We start from the raw sequence: 15,755 nt of genomic DNA, 5'->3' as shown, positions 1-15,755 counted from the left end.
TTTCCTTTTTTTTTTTTTTTAAAGATTTTCTTTATTTATTTGACAGAAACCACAAGTAGATGGAGAGGCAGGCAGAGAGAGAGAGGGAAGCAGGCTCCCTGCTGAGCAGAGCACCCGATGTGGGACTCGATTCCAGGACCCTGAGATCATGACCTGAGCCGAAGGCAGCGGCTTAACCCACTGAGCCACCCAGGCGCCCTGATTTTCCTTTTTTTGCCTGTTGGATTCCATTAATAGATTTTTGAATGTTGAACCAGCCTTGCTTAGTTAGCTAGGATATATCCCATTTGGTTGTGTTGTAGAATTCTCTTTTTCTTTCTTTCTGTTGTTTTTTTTTTAAAGATTTTATTTATTTATTTGACAGACAGAGATCACAAGTAGGCAGAGGCAGGCAGAGAGAGAGGAGGAAGCAGGCTCCCTGCCGAGCAGAGAGCCCGATGCAGGGCTCGATCCCAGGACCCTGAGATCATGACCTGAGCCGAAGGCAGCGGCTTAACCCACTGAGCCACCCAGGCGCCCCTGTTTTTTTTTTTTTTTTTTAAAGATTTTATTTATTTATTTGACAGACAGAGATCACAAGTAGGCAGAAAGGCAGGCAGAGAGAGAGAGGAGGAAGGAGGCTTCCTGCTACACAGAGAGCCTAATGTGGGGCTCGATCCCAGAACCCTCAGATCATGACCTGAGCTGAAGGCAGAGGCTTTAACCCACTGAGCCACCCAGGCGCCCCCTTCAGTGAGGTTTTAATGTAATTAATAATGTAATATCCAGGAAATAAACTTAATCCTCAGATACTCCAGAAGTATTTTTTACTATAGTAGGGGAAAAGAGCAGTCTCTCCCCTTGCTCTGAGTGTTTGAGCCTAAACTGATTCATACTCAACTGACTGGCTGATTCTCGTTCATAAATCTGAATAGATTCCTTCATTAATGCCTGCATTCTCTTTGTTTCACCTTATACGGGCTCTGTCAGTCTTTGTAACTGAAAGATAGCTATCATTTCTTTTATTTTTCTTTTTTACATTTTTATTTCTTTATTTATTTATTTGACAGACAGATCACAAGTAGGCAGAGAGGGAGAGAGAGAGAGCGAGCGAGAGAGAGGAGGAAGCAGGCTCTCTGCTGAGCAGAGAGCCCAATGCGGGGCTCAATCCCAGGACCCTGGGATCATGACCTGAGCCGAAGGCAGAGGCTTTAACCCACTGAGCCACCCAGGTGCCACTATTTTTCTTATTTTTAAAAAAAGTTTTGGGCGCCTGGGTGGCTCAGTGGGTTAAGCCACTGCCTTCGGCTCAGGTCATGATCCCTGGGTCTTGGGATCGAGTCCCACATCGGGTGCTCTGCTCAGCAGGGAGCCTGCTTCCTCCTCTCTCTCTGCCTGCCTCTCTGCCTACTTGTGATCTCTGTCTGTCAAATAAATAAATAAAATCTTTAAAAAAAAAGTTTTTATTTTAATTCCAGTTAGTTAACATACAGTGTTATTTTCAAGTACAATATAGTGATTCTACAATTCTATGCATCACCCAGTGCTCATCAAGACAAATGCACTCCTTAATCCCCATCCTCTAGTTACCCCCACCCACCCACCCACCCACGTCCCCTCTGGTAACAGTCCGTTTGTTCCCCATAGTACCCCGGGATCATGATCTGAGCTGAAGGCAGGCGCTTAACCAACTGAGCCACCCAGTTGTCCCTGCGTTGCTGCTTTTCAAGATTTTATTTATTTATTTGACACACACAGAGAGAAATCACAAGCAGGCAGAGAGGCAGGCAGAGGAGCGGGGAAGCAGGCTCCCTGCTGAGCAGAGAGCCTGATGCGGGACTCTATCCCAGGACCCCAAGATCATGACCTGAGAGAGAGAGGCTTAACCCACTGAGCCATCCAGGTGCCCTGCGTTGCTGCTTTTAAAATCTTTTCTTTATCACTATATTTTGCCAGTTTAATTATAATATATCTTAGTGTGGGTCTGCTTTTGTTGATTTTGATGGGAGATCTCTGTGCCTCCTAGACCTGGATATCTCTTTCCTTCCCCAGATTAGGGAGGTTTTTATCCATTATTTCTTCAAATAAATTTTCTGCCCCCTTTTTTCTCTTTTCTTCTGAGACTCCTAGAATACAAATGTTATGTTTGATGGAGTCACTGAGTTCCCTAAGTCTATTCTCCTTTTGCGTAATTCTTTTCTCTCCCTTTGCTCAGCCTGGTTACTTTCCATTACTCGCTCTCCTTAGGTCACTAATTCCTTCCTTTGCTTCTTTGGTCCTGCTGTCCGTACCAGCAATCACGCTCCTCATTTTGTACACTGAGTTCTTTTTCTCTGCTATGTTATTCCTTATCGCTCACATCTTCTACTCTTTTCTCAAGTCCAGTGAGTATCATTATGATCATTGCTTTAAATTCTCTACCAGGCATGTTACTTATATTCATTTCATGTAGATCTCTGGCCATGGCCCTTGTCCTGTTCTTTCATTTGGGATAAATTTCCCTGTCTTCTCATTTTGCTGCCTCTCTGTGTCTGTTTCTCTGATAAGAAAGTCAGCTATGTCTTTTGTTCTTGAAAGTAGTGACTTCATGAAGAAGAGGTCTGGAGTACCCTGCAGTGCCGTGTCCCCTGTTCAGCAGAACCTGGCAAGGAGCGTATCCTATGTGGGTGGCTTTCCCCCTGCTGTTGTGTTGAGTCACTTGTCCTTTTAATATAGTCATCTGCGCTGACTCTCTGCCTGTTTGGAGCTGCACTTCCTCTGTGTAATGTTAGTGAGACTCAGGCTGGTTCCAAGGGTGCGTGCCCGCCAGGGAACTTGAGTGCTGGAGGAGGTCGCGGCAAAATTTGTGCTGGGCCACTAGTCCTACGGAAGATCCCCGGAAGTGCCCCAAAGTGCTGCTGTGGCTACCGGCCAGGTGTGGGCGTGGCCAGGAGCAAGAGACTGGCTCCCAGTGGGGCAGTGGGTAAAACTGGCTGGGGGTGACTGGTGGCAGCTTGTACAGCTGGAAACAGCACGCAGCAGGGGCTGGGTGCCCCGAACCACCTGGAGGCAGCTCAGGGCAGCAGCTGTGTACCCTGCAGCTGAGCGGGACTGGTATGCAGTTGGAACATTTGTCTTGAGTTCAGGGCCAACGGGGTAGGCTTGGAGCGTGCGAGTGTGTGGTACACTGCTAAGCAGGTTAGGTACCAGCGCTGTGCAGCCCTGCCTCCCGCAGATGGCCCTGTGTTTATGCTGGGGGCTGGGGGATGAAAATGGTGCCCGCCAGCTTCCTTGTTTTCCAGATCCCCCAATATGCTGCGAAGTCAGTATGAATCTACCTGTCCCTCATTTGCTCTCTGGCATTGTACAGTCTGCTGTTTTTATGTTGCCTCTCTGCGCGGGCTGTGCAGCAACAGAGCTATTGCTTGCCGTCTTGGGTGGAAGTGCTGAGTCAACTGACTTTTAAAACTCCAGGCCCCAAATCCCCTTCATTAAACAAACTCAAAGAATTCAGCCCCTCTGTTTTTCAAAGCCAAAGCTTACAGGGAATGGTGCAAGGCCCTGTTTCTCCACCCGCTCTGCACACCCAGCTGCCTCCCTACTGCAAGCAGCCTCCCTCTGCATATCTGGCCCCTCTAATCTTTTGGGTACAGCTTCTTCTCTATATTTGGTTGTGGAGTTTGTTCTGCCAGTCTTTTGATGGCTCTCTGGTTTAGTGATTTGGATGTGAATGATACACAGTTGTAAACCTGAGACAGAGTGATCTCAGGGTCCTTCTAGTCAGCCATCTTCCCCTCACCAAGAACTGTGATTTCTAAACTAAGACTTGGGCCAGTTCTCACAGAGAAAAATCTCTCTTTATAGAAATTAAAAAGTAAGTTTTATTGAGGATTGTAGAATTTGGCACTGAGAATTTGGCCTCAGTTACTCAAGCATCTGCTTTGGCTCAGGTCATATCACAGAGTCCTGGAATAGATCCTACATTGGGCTCCCTGCTTGGTGGGGCAGGGATTCTGCTTCTCCTTTGCCTCTGCCCCTCCCACTAACTCTGCCCTCCCCAACCCCCCCATCCAGCTGGGCTCTCTTTCTTGCAAATAAATAAATACAAATCTTCAAAAAAAAAAAAAGAAAAGAAAAGAAAGAAAAGAAAAAGAAAAACAATTATTTGCTCTCTCCCTCTGTCAAAATAATTAATTAATTTTTTAAAAATAACTTAAAAAAATAAAAGCAAAATGTTAGTCAATAGTGACCAATAGCTTCCTATACAGAGATGCTAGGAAATAAATTAACTCTGCAATTTGTTTTTTCCTTAAAACTATAAACTTGCCGAACTAGAATGTTCTTTTAAACTCTATAGAACTGGGACGCCTGGGTGGTTCAGTTAGTTGAGCAGCTGCCTTCGGCTCAGGTCATGATCCCAGCGTCCTGGGATCGAGTCCCTTATCGGGCTCCTTGCTTGGCAGGGAGCCTGTTTCTGCCTCTGCCTGCCTCTCTGTCTGCCTGTGCTCACTCGCTCCTCTCTCCCTCTATCTCTGACAAACAAATAAATAAAATCTTTAAAAAAAAAAAAAAAACTCTACAGAACTTATTTATTATCCTTAAAGGAGAAACTTATATTTCCAGGCTTACTCTTTCTTTCTTTTTTTTTTTTTTAAAGATTTTATTTATTTACTTGACAGAGAGAGAGAGAGAGAGATCACAAGTAGGCAGAGAGAGAGGGGGAGGCAGGTTCCCCGCTGAGCGGAGAGCTCGATGTGGGGCTCGATCCCAAGACCCCGAGATCATGACCTGAGCCGAAGGCAGAGGCCCAACCCACTGAGCCACCCAGGCGCCCTGAGGCTTACTCTTTCTTGAGTTAACAGGGAAGTCTACATCCCAAGCAAACAGTCTGAGAATGACATGGAAATGAATTTACAAAGATAATCATCACATCTGTAATCATTACAGCTAACTTGTTTTAAAACCTAGATATCCAAAAATAGAAAACCACTTAAGTAATTATGGATTATGAAATACTGTCAACATTCAGAAGGCTTGGTACCATGCTCAGTGTATGATGTTAGGTCAGAGAAATGCAGGATAAAAATCTATACACAAGGTTAAAATATGAATACACATACATATATAGAAAAAAAGAAAATGAAGTATACTAAAATTTTAATTATGCTTTCTCTTTTAAATACTTAAATTTTTATTACTTTTATTTTAATTTATTATTTAAATATTTTTATTAATTTTATTTATACACTTTTATTTTTTAAAAGATTTTATTTATTTACTTAACAGACAGAGACAGAGAAAAACACCAGCAGGGGGGAATGTGAGAGGGAGAAGCAGGCTTCCCACTGAGTGGGAACCCCATGCAGGCGGATCCTAGGACCCCGGGATCATGACCTGAGCCAAAGGCAGACACTTAACGATTGAGCCACCCAGATGCCCTAAACCTTTTATTTTACAATAGTTTTCAGTTCAGAGAAGTTGCAAAATTAGTTTCTGTATACCCAGCACCCACTTTCCCCTTTTGTTAGTATCTTATATTAGTATGGCACATTTGTCACAACTAAAGAGCCAATACTGATATATTAGTATTAACTAAACTCCATATTCTGTCCTGTTTCCTTAGTTTCCCCCATTGTCCTTTTTCTGTTCAAGTATCCCATCTAGGATATCATATTACAGTTCGTCAGGTCTCCTTAGGCTCTTCTTGGCTATGACAGTTTCTCAGACTTTTTGTTTTTCATGACCTTGACAGATGTGAGTATTGTGGTTAGGTATTTTTCAGAATGTCCCTTAATTTGGTCTTGCTTGAAGCTTTTCTCATGACGAGAAAAGGGTTAAGGGTTCTTGGGAGGAAGATTGCAGAGGTGAAGTGACACTTTCAACACATCGGTCATACCAAGATTATGTGGCATCAACACAATTTATCCCTGATATTTACCTGGCTAACGCAGTGTTTGTTACGCTTCTTCATTAGAGTTACTTCCTGTCCCCCTTTCTATACTGTACACTTTGGTAGTAACTAAATATAGCTTCCTGCATTTTGACTTCTTTATAATTTTCCCATATTGTCTAAATTTCTACAATAAACACATATTCCCTTAAATATACATTTATTCTTTTATTTATATTTATAAGTTTATAAATTATATATTTATTCATATATTTATATATATTTATCTATATAATATATAGTTATATATAAAATTGTATTTATTTATAAGTAAATTTATTTATTTATTTTTTAATATTTTATTTATTTATTTGACAGACAGAGATCACAAGTAGGCAGAGAGACAGGCAGAGAGAGAGGGGGAAGCAAGCTCCCTCCCGAGCAGAGAGCCTGATGCGGGGCTCCATCCCAGGACCCTGAGATCATGACCTGAGCCGAAGGCAGCGGCTTTAACCCACTGAGCCACCCAGGTGCCCCCATAAACCAATTTTATTTATTTATTTATTTATTTTTTAAAAAGATTTTATTTATTTATTTGACAGAGAGAGATTACAAGTAGGCAGAGAGGCAGGCAGAGAGAGAGAGAGGAGGAAGCAGGCTCCCCGCTGAGCAGAGAGCCCGATGCGGGACTCGATCCCAGGACCCTGAGATCATGACCTGAGCCGAAGGCAGCGGCTTAACCCACTGAGCCACCCAGGCGCCCTCCATAAACCAATTTTAAATCCTACCTATACTTCAGCTCCCTTCTGAAATGCCACTTCTCTTAAGTCCTCCCCACCTCCCCACCTAAGTTAGATGTGGTTTGTCCCATCCTTGTAATACTGACCCTGTGGCACTTTTATTCTGTTCTACCTGTACACTAAAATGTTATTTCGCCCACTTGTTTCTCCATCCATCTTATTTCAGGAGGGATTAAGGAGGGGCTCCTCTCCTCCCCGTGTCTGCCGCAAGGCCCAGTCTACAAGGGACACAGTCATCCACACTCTTACATCTTTTCGTTTCTGTCCTGAGGCTCTCTCAGGAACCTGCTCCAGGATCTCTGAGGACACTGAGTATTCCAGCATGATAAACAGCAAAGAAATTACCTTGGAGAGTAGAGTTAAACCAGTCTGGTGTTTCTAGCCCATGTGCTGAGGAGAGCATGCAGAAAGCACAATCAGCGGTACAAAGAGAAGCCCCCGAGTCCGCTATTACCTTTGGCCAAGGGCGGAGGAGGCATTCCTGAGCCCACTGAGGTGTGTGGAGACTAGAAACTATAGGCACCAAATTTTCTTCACGTCAAAACACTCTTCGCCTCTTTCATACCTTTTTCTTTTGGCGCTCGAAAGATTTCCTTTTGGTTTAGTCCTGGCTTGGCAGAGCCAGAGAGACCACAAGTCCCTCTAGTTAGCACCTTTGCTAAGAGCTTTTTTTTTTTTTTTTTTAAGATTTTATTTGTTTATTTGAGAGAGGGAGAGAGAGCATGAGAAGGGAGAAGGAGACTCCCCAAGGAGCCTGGAGCCTGATGACGGACTCGATCCCAGAACTCCAGGATCACGACCTGAGATGAAGGCAGTGGCTTAACCAACTGAGCCACCCAGGCATCCCCCGCCCCCCCTTTTTTTTTTTTAAATTTTATTTATTTATTTGACAGACAGAGATCACAAGTAGGCAGAGAGGCAGGCACAGAGAGAGAAAGGAGGAAGCAGGCTCCCTGTTGAGCAGAGAGCCGATGGGGGACTCGATCCCAGGACCCTGAGATCATGACCTGAGCCAAAGGCAGAGACTTTAAGCCACTGAGCCACCCAGACGCCCCTCTAAATGCTTTTTCTTAAGATGACATTTTATTTACTTAGGTGCTGTCTGAATGTGAAGCAGGATTCTCTGTAATGTAGCGAGTCAATGAAAATTAGAACTCAATGATAAAACAGAAGAGGAAGGGAAATATAAATAATGTTAAGTCATAGTCCATATTAAGAAAAAAGATCCAGGGGCGCCTGGGTGGCTCAGTTGGTTGAGCAGCTGCCTTCGGCTTAGGTCACGGTCCTGGAGTCTCCGGATCGAGTCCCGCATCGGGCTCCCAACTCCATGGGGAGTCTGCTTCTCCCTCTGACCTTCTCGCCTCTCATGTTCTCTCTCACTGTCTCTCTCTCAAAATAAATAAATAAAATCTTTAAAAAAAAAAAAAAAGATCCATTTGGCATGTTTACATCTTAATAATCTTCCTATTCTTTTTCTATAATTTTGTAAATATGTTTCCAAATGTTATTTGAAAATATGTCCTTGAAGAAGTTTAAAGTCCATGGATGTACCATCAATTTCTAAGCCTTCCCACTTAATTATGAGAATGCTAGTGTATAATGCCCAACATGTAAATATCTGAATTTTCATTGTTAGGGAGAAGTGTTTCAGATTGCTATCACAGTCATCTTTGGCTAAACAAGTGTTAATCACTGACTCTAGCAGATTACATCTGCTTTAAAATGTTGTGAACAGGGGCTCCTGGGTGGCTCAGTCATTAAGCATCTGCCTTCGCTAAGGTCATGATCCGGGTGTCCTTTGATATAGCCCTGTGTTAGGCTCCTTGCTCAGAGGAAAGCCTGAATCTCCCTCTCCCACTCCCCTGTTTGTGTTCCCTTTCTCGCTCTGTCTTTCTCTGTCAAGTAAAGAAATAAAATCTTAAAAAAAAAAAAAAAAAAAAAAAAACTTTGAACAAGGTTTGTGTTTGCACATATTTTCATTTGCCTCCCAGAGTTGTGAGGATTAAGTGAGCGGCATAAAGTTGGTGCCCTGGAAGCATATTTCCTTTCCCAACTGCTCTCCTTCCTCCTGGATAAAACCACTGTCACTTCCATGTGTTGCTGTGGTATCAGATTTGTGTCAAGTAAACCCTGCCTCTTCCCACCACTTATTTGTTTTGTAAAATCAATATCTTTAAAATGACATTTATGGGGCACCTGGGTGGCTCAGTGGGTTAAAGCCTTTGGCTCAGGTCATGATCTCAGGGTCCTGGTATACAGCCCCATATTGGGCTCTCTGCTCAGCGGGGAGCCTGCTTCCTCCTCTCCTTCTGCCTGCCTCTCTGCCTACTTGTGATCTGTCAATAAAATAAAATGACATTTATGCAACAAAACACATTTTTTATTGGTATACATATGAATGTTAAAGCAGAATATGTGAAAAGACACATATGAAAATCATCACAAAGATTTTTGTGGAGGATGACGGTAGCCTGGGGACTGATGGGTCACTTTGCCTAGATTATTTTGAGCTGAAGGTAATTGAGACCCTGCAGGCTCAAGAGAAACTTTTGCCCTCCCTTAATGACACGGAGGAATCTAAATTGAGGGTCTTTCCCAGAAAAAGGGTTATTAACAGATAAACTGTATCGGAGTGACCCATCTGTATGGCAGAGCAAACATCTACTAATTATCAAACATCTTCTCTTCTTATTGCCTTGTGAGCTGCACTCCTTCCCTTCAAAGTCCTAGACCCCAAACCTTTTCTCCTTAGTTCAGGATGACGTTCATACCTTGTTTTGCCTGTCTTGGGAATTTGCATGGCTGTGTGGATTTCCTGTGCATATGCTATCAGATTTGATTTTCTCCTGTTAATCTGTCTCTTGTCAATTTGATTCTTAGTCCAGCTAGAAGGACCTATGATGGGACAGGAATTCTTTCCCCCTGACAGTAGTCACAGTGGTGTCAACACTGAAAGGAGAAGGAATATCCACTTGTAACGTTCCAATATTTAACCTTTAACAAACTTGCTTATACTTAACGGCTCTCTCTTCATTCCTGACATAATATGGATGGAGACTTTTTTTTAAAAAAAAAAGATTTAAAAAACATTTCTTTGTGTGAGAGAGAGAGTGCACACAAGCTGGGGGAGCAGCAGACAGAGGGAGAAGCAGGCTTCCCACTGAGCAAGGAGCCCCATGTGGGACTCAATCCCAGAACCCTGGGACCAGGACCTGAGCCGAAGGCAGACACTCAACTGACCGAGCCATTCAGGTGTCCCAAATGGAGACTGTTTTTAATGGTGATGTCACTTAAAAAGAGAAAGGAATAAAAACCCAAAAGTGTTAAAATAATAAATCAGGTGGGGACGCCTGGTTGGGTCAGTTGGTTGGACGACTGCCTTCGGCTCAGGTCATAATCCTGGAGTCCTGGGATCGAGTCCCACATCGGGCTCCCAGCTCCACAGGGCATCTGCTTCTCTCTCTCTAACCTTCTCCTCGCTCATGCTCTCTCTCTCACTGTCTCTCTCTCAAATAAATAAATAAAATCTTAAAAAAAAATAATAAATCAGGTGAACTTTTTTTTTTTTTTAAGATTTTATTTGTTGGGGCGCCTGGGTGGCTCAGTGGGTTAAAGCCTCTACCTTTGGCTCAGGTCGTGATCCCAGGGTCCTGGGATTGAGCCCCGCATCGGGCTCTGCTCGGCAGGGAGCCTGCTTCCTCCTCTCTCTGCCTGCCTCTCTGCCTACTTGTGATCTCTGTCAGATAAATAAATAAAATCTTAAAAAAAAATGATTTTGTTTATTTATTTGACAGACAGGCACCCCAGGTGAACTGTCTTTAACTGTTGCTGCTAGCGTATGTTAGTCTCACTCTCCTAACCTTCAAATAGTGGGCTATATTTTCAGGAGAGTCCCCCTAACTTTTCCCCACCAAGTGTTTGTGGAAGAAAGTCTGGAGCTGCTTCCAAGCATCCACCTGGGCCGTGGCATGAGCCCTGGGCTCCCCACCCCAGATGACAGGACCACCCACCAAGGTGTGTAGGGAAGCCCGGCACAGGGGGAAGTAGGGAGGCTCAATGTAGTGTCCTGTCTCAGGGTAACAGATGATCTCGGGCTTTTTCCTACCATGGGCCTGCAAGCGCTTAGAGGCCTCATTAGCATAGAATTCACTCTTCCAGTTGTGGTCATCCTGACCTACAAGGAACAGGAAGGCACTCTCAGCTCTTTCTATAGGAATGAAACTCTTCTGGTCAGCTCCTTCCAAAGGGCTGTTCAGGACATCCACAATGTCTGCCAAGCCATCTTTGGTCAGCCTTACTCGATTTGGGTCTAAGCCCAGAGGGGGCAAGATCTCATCTTTGTAGTGTAAGGCTCCCCCGACATTGGCCACGGAGCCATTGACTAAGACCGTGGCGGTGATGCCCTTCAGGAACGACGCCATGGAGAGGCAGAGGTCACCTCCTTTGGAGCTGCCAAGCAGCCCGACTCCTGGACCCTTTACCTGAGAAAAGGACAGAGGAGGAAGGAGAATGAGGCCATGAACAGCGCAGTGTGACGAGCAGGGCCTAGAATTGGAACAAAGGGGCAACTGAGCCTGAATCTGGGCTCTACCATTTGCCAAGTTTTGCAGTCTTGGGGTATTCACTTACTCTTCCTCTCTCTCTTCCTTTCTGCAGTTTCTCTATCATCCTTTTTGGTGACTTCAGCAACCACGTGGAGGATACACTCAACACTCTGGCTTCTCAGCCTCATGCTCCCCTTCCGTCCTGCCACATTTCACTTAGTTTGCTTTCCACTTCCCCCAAATCCATGGCACACCTCTCCCACAACCTAAAGCTTCTGAACCTTTAACCCTGCTCGCTTTCACTGTCGCCTCTTCACACCAGATGGAGAAAATAAAGCTCTCCGGTAGAACTCCGAGTCTTTTCACCCTGTGGGATCTACTTAATTCCACAAGAGCTCAAGCTTTCTACCTTCCCTTGGGTTTCCGAAGCACCTCTGTGCTGATCAAAGGGCCCCCTGCTGCCTGCACTTGGAGTCTCCTCCACTCTCATTCTCCAGGACTTACTCCTGCAACTACGCCATCTCCCTCCTTCTTCATCACTTTCTACTCTACTGGCCCATTCCCCTGGGCATACTTAATGCTCTGTTTTCACAACAAACCCTTGACCTCACATCCATTCTGCCCTGGTGGGGATCAACTGTCTGAGTTGTTCGTTTTGTGTTCCCTTCTCTACCCTATCCCCTCAGGGTAGTTTGGGTCTGCACTATCCTGCAAGGACTGGTCTTGCCATAGTTACCAACATCTATTACAAAAGGCCCTCTGATTCACCACTCAACAGCAATCTTTTTCTCCCTATGGCTTCTACAACAGCACCCTTGACTGGTTTCAACCATTTATTCCTCCTAGAGGAAAAGTACTAGGAAATTAAATGACATATTATTATCATCCCAACTTTTCAGAGGAGGAAAGAGGGCCCGTAAGGTCATGGGGCTAGCTGCCAATTAGTGAAATCAAAACTTAAATTTAGGGGCGCCTGGGTGGCTCACTAGGTTAAAGCCTCTGTCTTTGGCTCAGGTCATGGTCTCAGGGGCCTGGGATCAAGCCCCGAATCGGGCTCTCTGCTCAGTGGGGAGCCCTGCTTCCTCCTCTCTCTCTCTGCCTGCCTCTCTACCTAATTGTGATCTCTGCCTGTCAAATAAATAAACAAAATCATTAAAAAAAACAAAAAACAAAAAAACACTTAAATTTAACTCTTGTCTGTCCACATCTCATGCTGGTGCCACTGCACACTATCACCTTTTCTTTTCTTTCTTTTTTTTTTTTTTTTAAAGATTTTATTTATTTATTTGACAGAGAGAGATCACAAGCAGGCAGAGAGGCAGGCAGAGAGAGAGGAGGAAGCAGGCTCCCTGCTGAGCAGAGAGCCCGATGCCGGCCTCGATCCCAGGACCCTGAGATCATGACCTGAGCCGAAGGCAGCGGCTTAACCCACTGAGCCACCCAGGCGCCCACTATCACCTTTTCTAAGAGTCCCAAAGCTTCCTGTCCACTGAACTCTGAATTGTAAAGTAAGCAAGTTTTATCTGCTGGTGCTCTGATACCCGAGCCTATAGCCCTCAAAACACTTCCTAGTACCCAGGTTCTTTGGCTGCCCAGTTCTTCTTTAACACTGTGGGGGCGCCTGGGTGGCTCAGTGGGTTAAAGCCTCTGTCTTCGGCTCAGGTCATGATCCCAGGGTCCTGGGATCAAGCCCCAAATCTGGCTCTCTGCTCAGCGGGGAGCCTGCTTCCCTTCCTCTCTCTCTGCCTGCCTCTCTGCCTACTTGTCATCTCTGTCTGTCAAATAAATAAATAAAATCTTAAAAAAAAAAAAAACTCAACACTGAGGTCTCTCCCAGAGCAGGGTTGTTATGCACAAACATTTAACCTGGGGCCTTCTGGAGATAGTGATTCCAGTTCCCTTCCCTTCTATGTCCTTTATCAAAGCCAGGGTTCTCAAAGATGTTTGAGCTTATTGTGATGTTCTGTAAAATACTGGGATTTAAAATTCCAAACCAACTAAGAACATCTTTACTAGCAGGAAATACAACAACATAAAATTGCACAGAAATGGTCTACAAGAAGTGACTCTAAATGGTAGTGTGTGTTGGAGCCTAGGAGTGGCTGTGGTGAATTTGTCGCATTCTGTGAAAACGAAGAGCAGTTATGAAGACACTGGTACATAGATCATAACTCAGAGAAGTTCCAACCTGAGGGTGATCCAGCAGATAGTTGACAGCTTCTTCAAAGTACTCCAGGTGGAGGATCTCCAGGCCTCTGGGGAGGTCTTCATAGTTATGATAAGCCAGAGCCATCACAGCAAAACCCTTGCCAGCCAGCAGACTAGCTCGATGTTCCAGAAGGCCACTTCCAACTCCATAAATGTCCACAATCCCAGGAAAGGGTCCTGGTTCTTTGCAAGAAACAAAACACAAAACTGAACTATTTCCGAAACTCTCTGCTGTGGTGTCAAAAGTCCTGTGTTGCCTACTTCGTGATGTCAAAGTTTTCTACTGATGATCAGAAATGCTAGAAGCCCCTCTGGTCCTCAAGGATCTAGACAGTGGCATAGGCTCAATCCACATTTCTCCTATATCCAGAGCCTCAAAGCACCACAGACTTTTTCCAAATAGCGTGCCTTAATTTTGTAATTGAAAATAATTTACAAGCAGACAATAAAGAGAGCAAAATCATTACCCACTGCCCCTCCCACCCAAAGCTAACAATGCCAAATGCTAAGGAGCAGGTAAAACACTGGTGGAAACCCAAAATGATACAGCCACTTTGAAAACAGCTGAGCAATGTTTTACTTAACCACTTACTTACCAAATGATTTAGCAATCTCATTCCTAGGTATTCATCCAAGAGAAGTGAAAATTTGTGTTCACACAGAAACACTTAGGCAAGACTTTGTAGTGACTATTCATCATCTCCAAAGACTTGAAACCCAGCCTGGAAACCCGTGCTTCAACTGTTGAATGAATAAAACTGCTTTTTTCTTTTAAAAGAGATTTTATTTATTTATTTAAGAGAGAGAGAGAGATTGAGAGTGTAGCAGACTCCCCTCTGCCTAGGGAGCCTGGGATCACACCCTGAGCCAAAGGCAACCATACTCTACCGACTGAGACACCCAGGTGCCCCCTTCACGTTAATTTTCTTAAACCTTAATATATTGTGAGATTTAGAAGCAAAGTTGCTATACTGAGAAACCATTTAAAAAAAAAAAAGGCGCCACCTGGCCGGCTCAATTGGCAGGGCTTGAGAAGCTTGATCTTTGGGTTGTGAATTCGAGCCCCACCTTGAGTGTAGAGATTACCTTTTCTTTTTTTTTTTTTTTTTTTTTTAAGATTTTATTTATTTACTTATTTGACAGAAAGAGCACAAGTAAGCAGAGAAACAGTCAGAGGAAGAGGGAGAAGCGGACTCCGGGTGCTCCCAGTGTAGAGATTACTTAAAAATAAAATCTTTTTAAAAAATAATCATTAAAGATTTGGAACTATCGAGCGCCTGCGTGGCTCAGTCGGTTAAGCGTCTGCCTTAGCCTCAGATCATGATCTCAGGGTCCTGAGATCGAGCCCCCCACCTGGCTCTCTGCTCAGCGGGGAGCTGGCTTCTCCCTCTCAAGTTTCCCTCTGTGCTCTCTCCCAGAAAAATAAAATCTTAAACAAACAAACAAACAAACAAACTTGGAACTACCTATAAATGTTTTCGTTTTCACTTAAAACTGTCTTTCCCCTTTCCCTATGATGTCTTCTAACTGACCTCTCAATTTTGGAGAGGCAGACCCACCCCCCGCACCAGGACCGACTTGGAAGCCCCCAGAAAGCTCTGCAATGTTGGGAGCTACCTCCTTACTGTCGGTAGAAGTGCGGCAGACAAGAGAAAGGTAGTCAGGACAGCCGGGGACCCCGGGCGCTCACCTGGGGGCAGGAAGAGCGTGGCGCGCACCCGGCCCGCGCGCACCGGCTCCCGCCGCACGCCCGGCCGCAGGAACTCGCGCTCGTGCACCGCCCGGCCCAGGACACGACCCGCGTCGGACTCGTGGCCGTCGAGCACCTCCAGCTCCACGGCGAAGGGCGTCTGCACGTCCCGCTTCACGAGCCGCACCAGGGGCTTCTCGGGCTCCAGGGCCCAGAACAGCCCCATGGGCTCGAGCCCCACGAAGCTGCCGCCCAGCGCGGGCGCGCGCGCCAGGTCCAGGAGGCCGCCGGCGTCGGCTTCGTACCGCGCGTGGGCGCGGAAGAGCGCGCCCCTCTCGTCGCGCAGGGACGCGCGCAGCGTGACGGGCTGTCGCGGGGCCAGGCCGCGCACGGTGATGCGCACGGGCTCGTCCCAGCCGCAGCGACCCGCGGGCTCCAGGCTCCAGGTCGCAGTGTTCCGGGCGGGGGCCCCAGAGACGCGGCCACCATGCCACAGCTTTGGAGACCCTGGCAGGAGGCCCCGTCGGCCGAGTCTGGAAGCTCGCAGGATAGCGCCAGAGGAGGCTACCATCATGCCTTCGGATTTTGGTCCTCGTGCGGTTTGAACAGAGCAGTGAAGAATTAGAAACGGCTCCAAGAGCCTCTAGCGGCGGGCTGCGTCATCC

The 15,755-nt window shown here is 45.7% G+C and overlaps 1 protein-coding gene across 1 annotated transcript; it reads right to left on the bottom strand.

The window, feature by feature from the left end:
• Positions 1 to 10,372: 10,372 nt before the first annotated feature.
• Positions 10,373 to 15,680, bottom strand: LOC122892989 (acyl-coenzyme A thioesterase 1-like). The gene is made up of 3 exons (XM_044229737.1): positions 15,091 to 15,680; positions 13,381 to 13,583; positions 10,373 to 11,129 (listed from the first exon to the last, which is right to left on the bottom strand). The coding sequence occupies exons 1-3, from the start codon at positions 15,662 to 15,664 to the stop codon at positions 10,545 to 10,547; spliced, it is 1,362 nt and encodes a 453-aa protein (XP_044085672.1). The 5' UTR covers positions 15,665 to 15,680; the 3' UTR covers positions 10,373 to 10,544.
• Between the last annotated feature and the right edge of the window lie 75 nt (positions 15,681 to 15,755).

The sequence above is a fragment of the Neovison vison genome, chromosome 13 (assembly GCF_020171115.1).
Source record: "Neovison vison isolate M4711 chromosome 13, ASM_NN_V1, whole genome shotgun sequence".
NCBI classification, from domain to species: Eukaryota; Metazoa; Chordata; class Mammalia; order Carnivora; family Mustelidae; genus Neogale; species Neogale vison.
Note: the sequence above shows the minus strand (reverse complement) of the source record. Positions and strands in the feature narration are given on the sequence as shown.

Coding starts and splice junctions, on each gene's coding strand:
- LOC122892989 (XM_044229737.1), bottom strand. CDS start 15,664: ATGATGGTAGCCTCCTCTGGCGCTATCCTGCGAGCTTCCAGACTCGGC. Junction 13,584..15,090: donor CACGCTCTTCCTGCCCCCAG/GTGAGCGCCCGG, acceptor TTTCTTGCAAAG/AACCAGGACCCTTTCCTGGG. Junction 11,130..13,380: donor ATCTGCTGGATCACCCTCAG/GTTGGAACTTCT, acceptor TCCTTTTCTCAG/GTAAAGGGTCCAGGAGTCGG.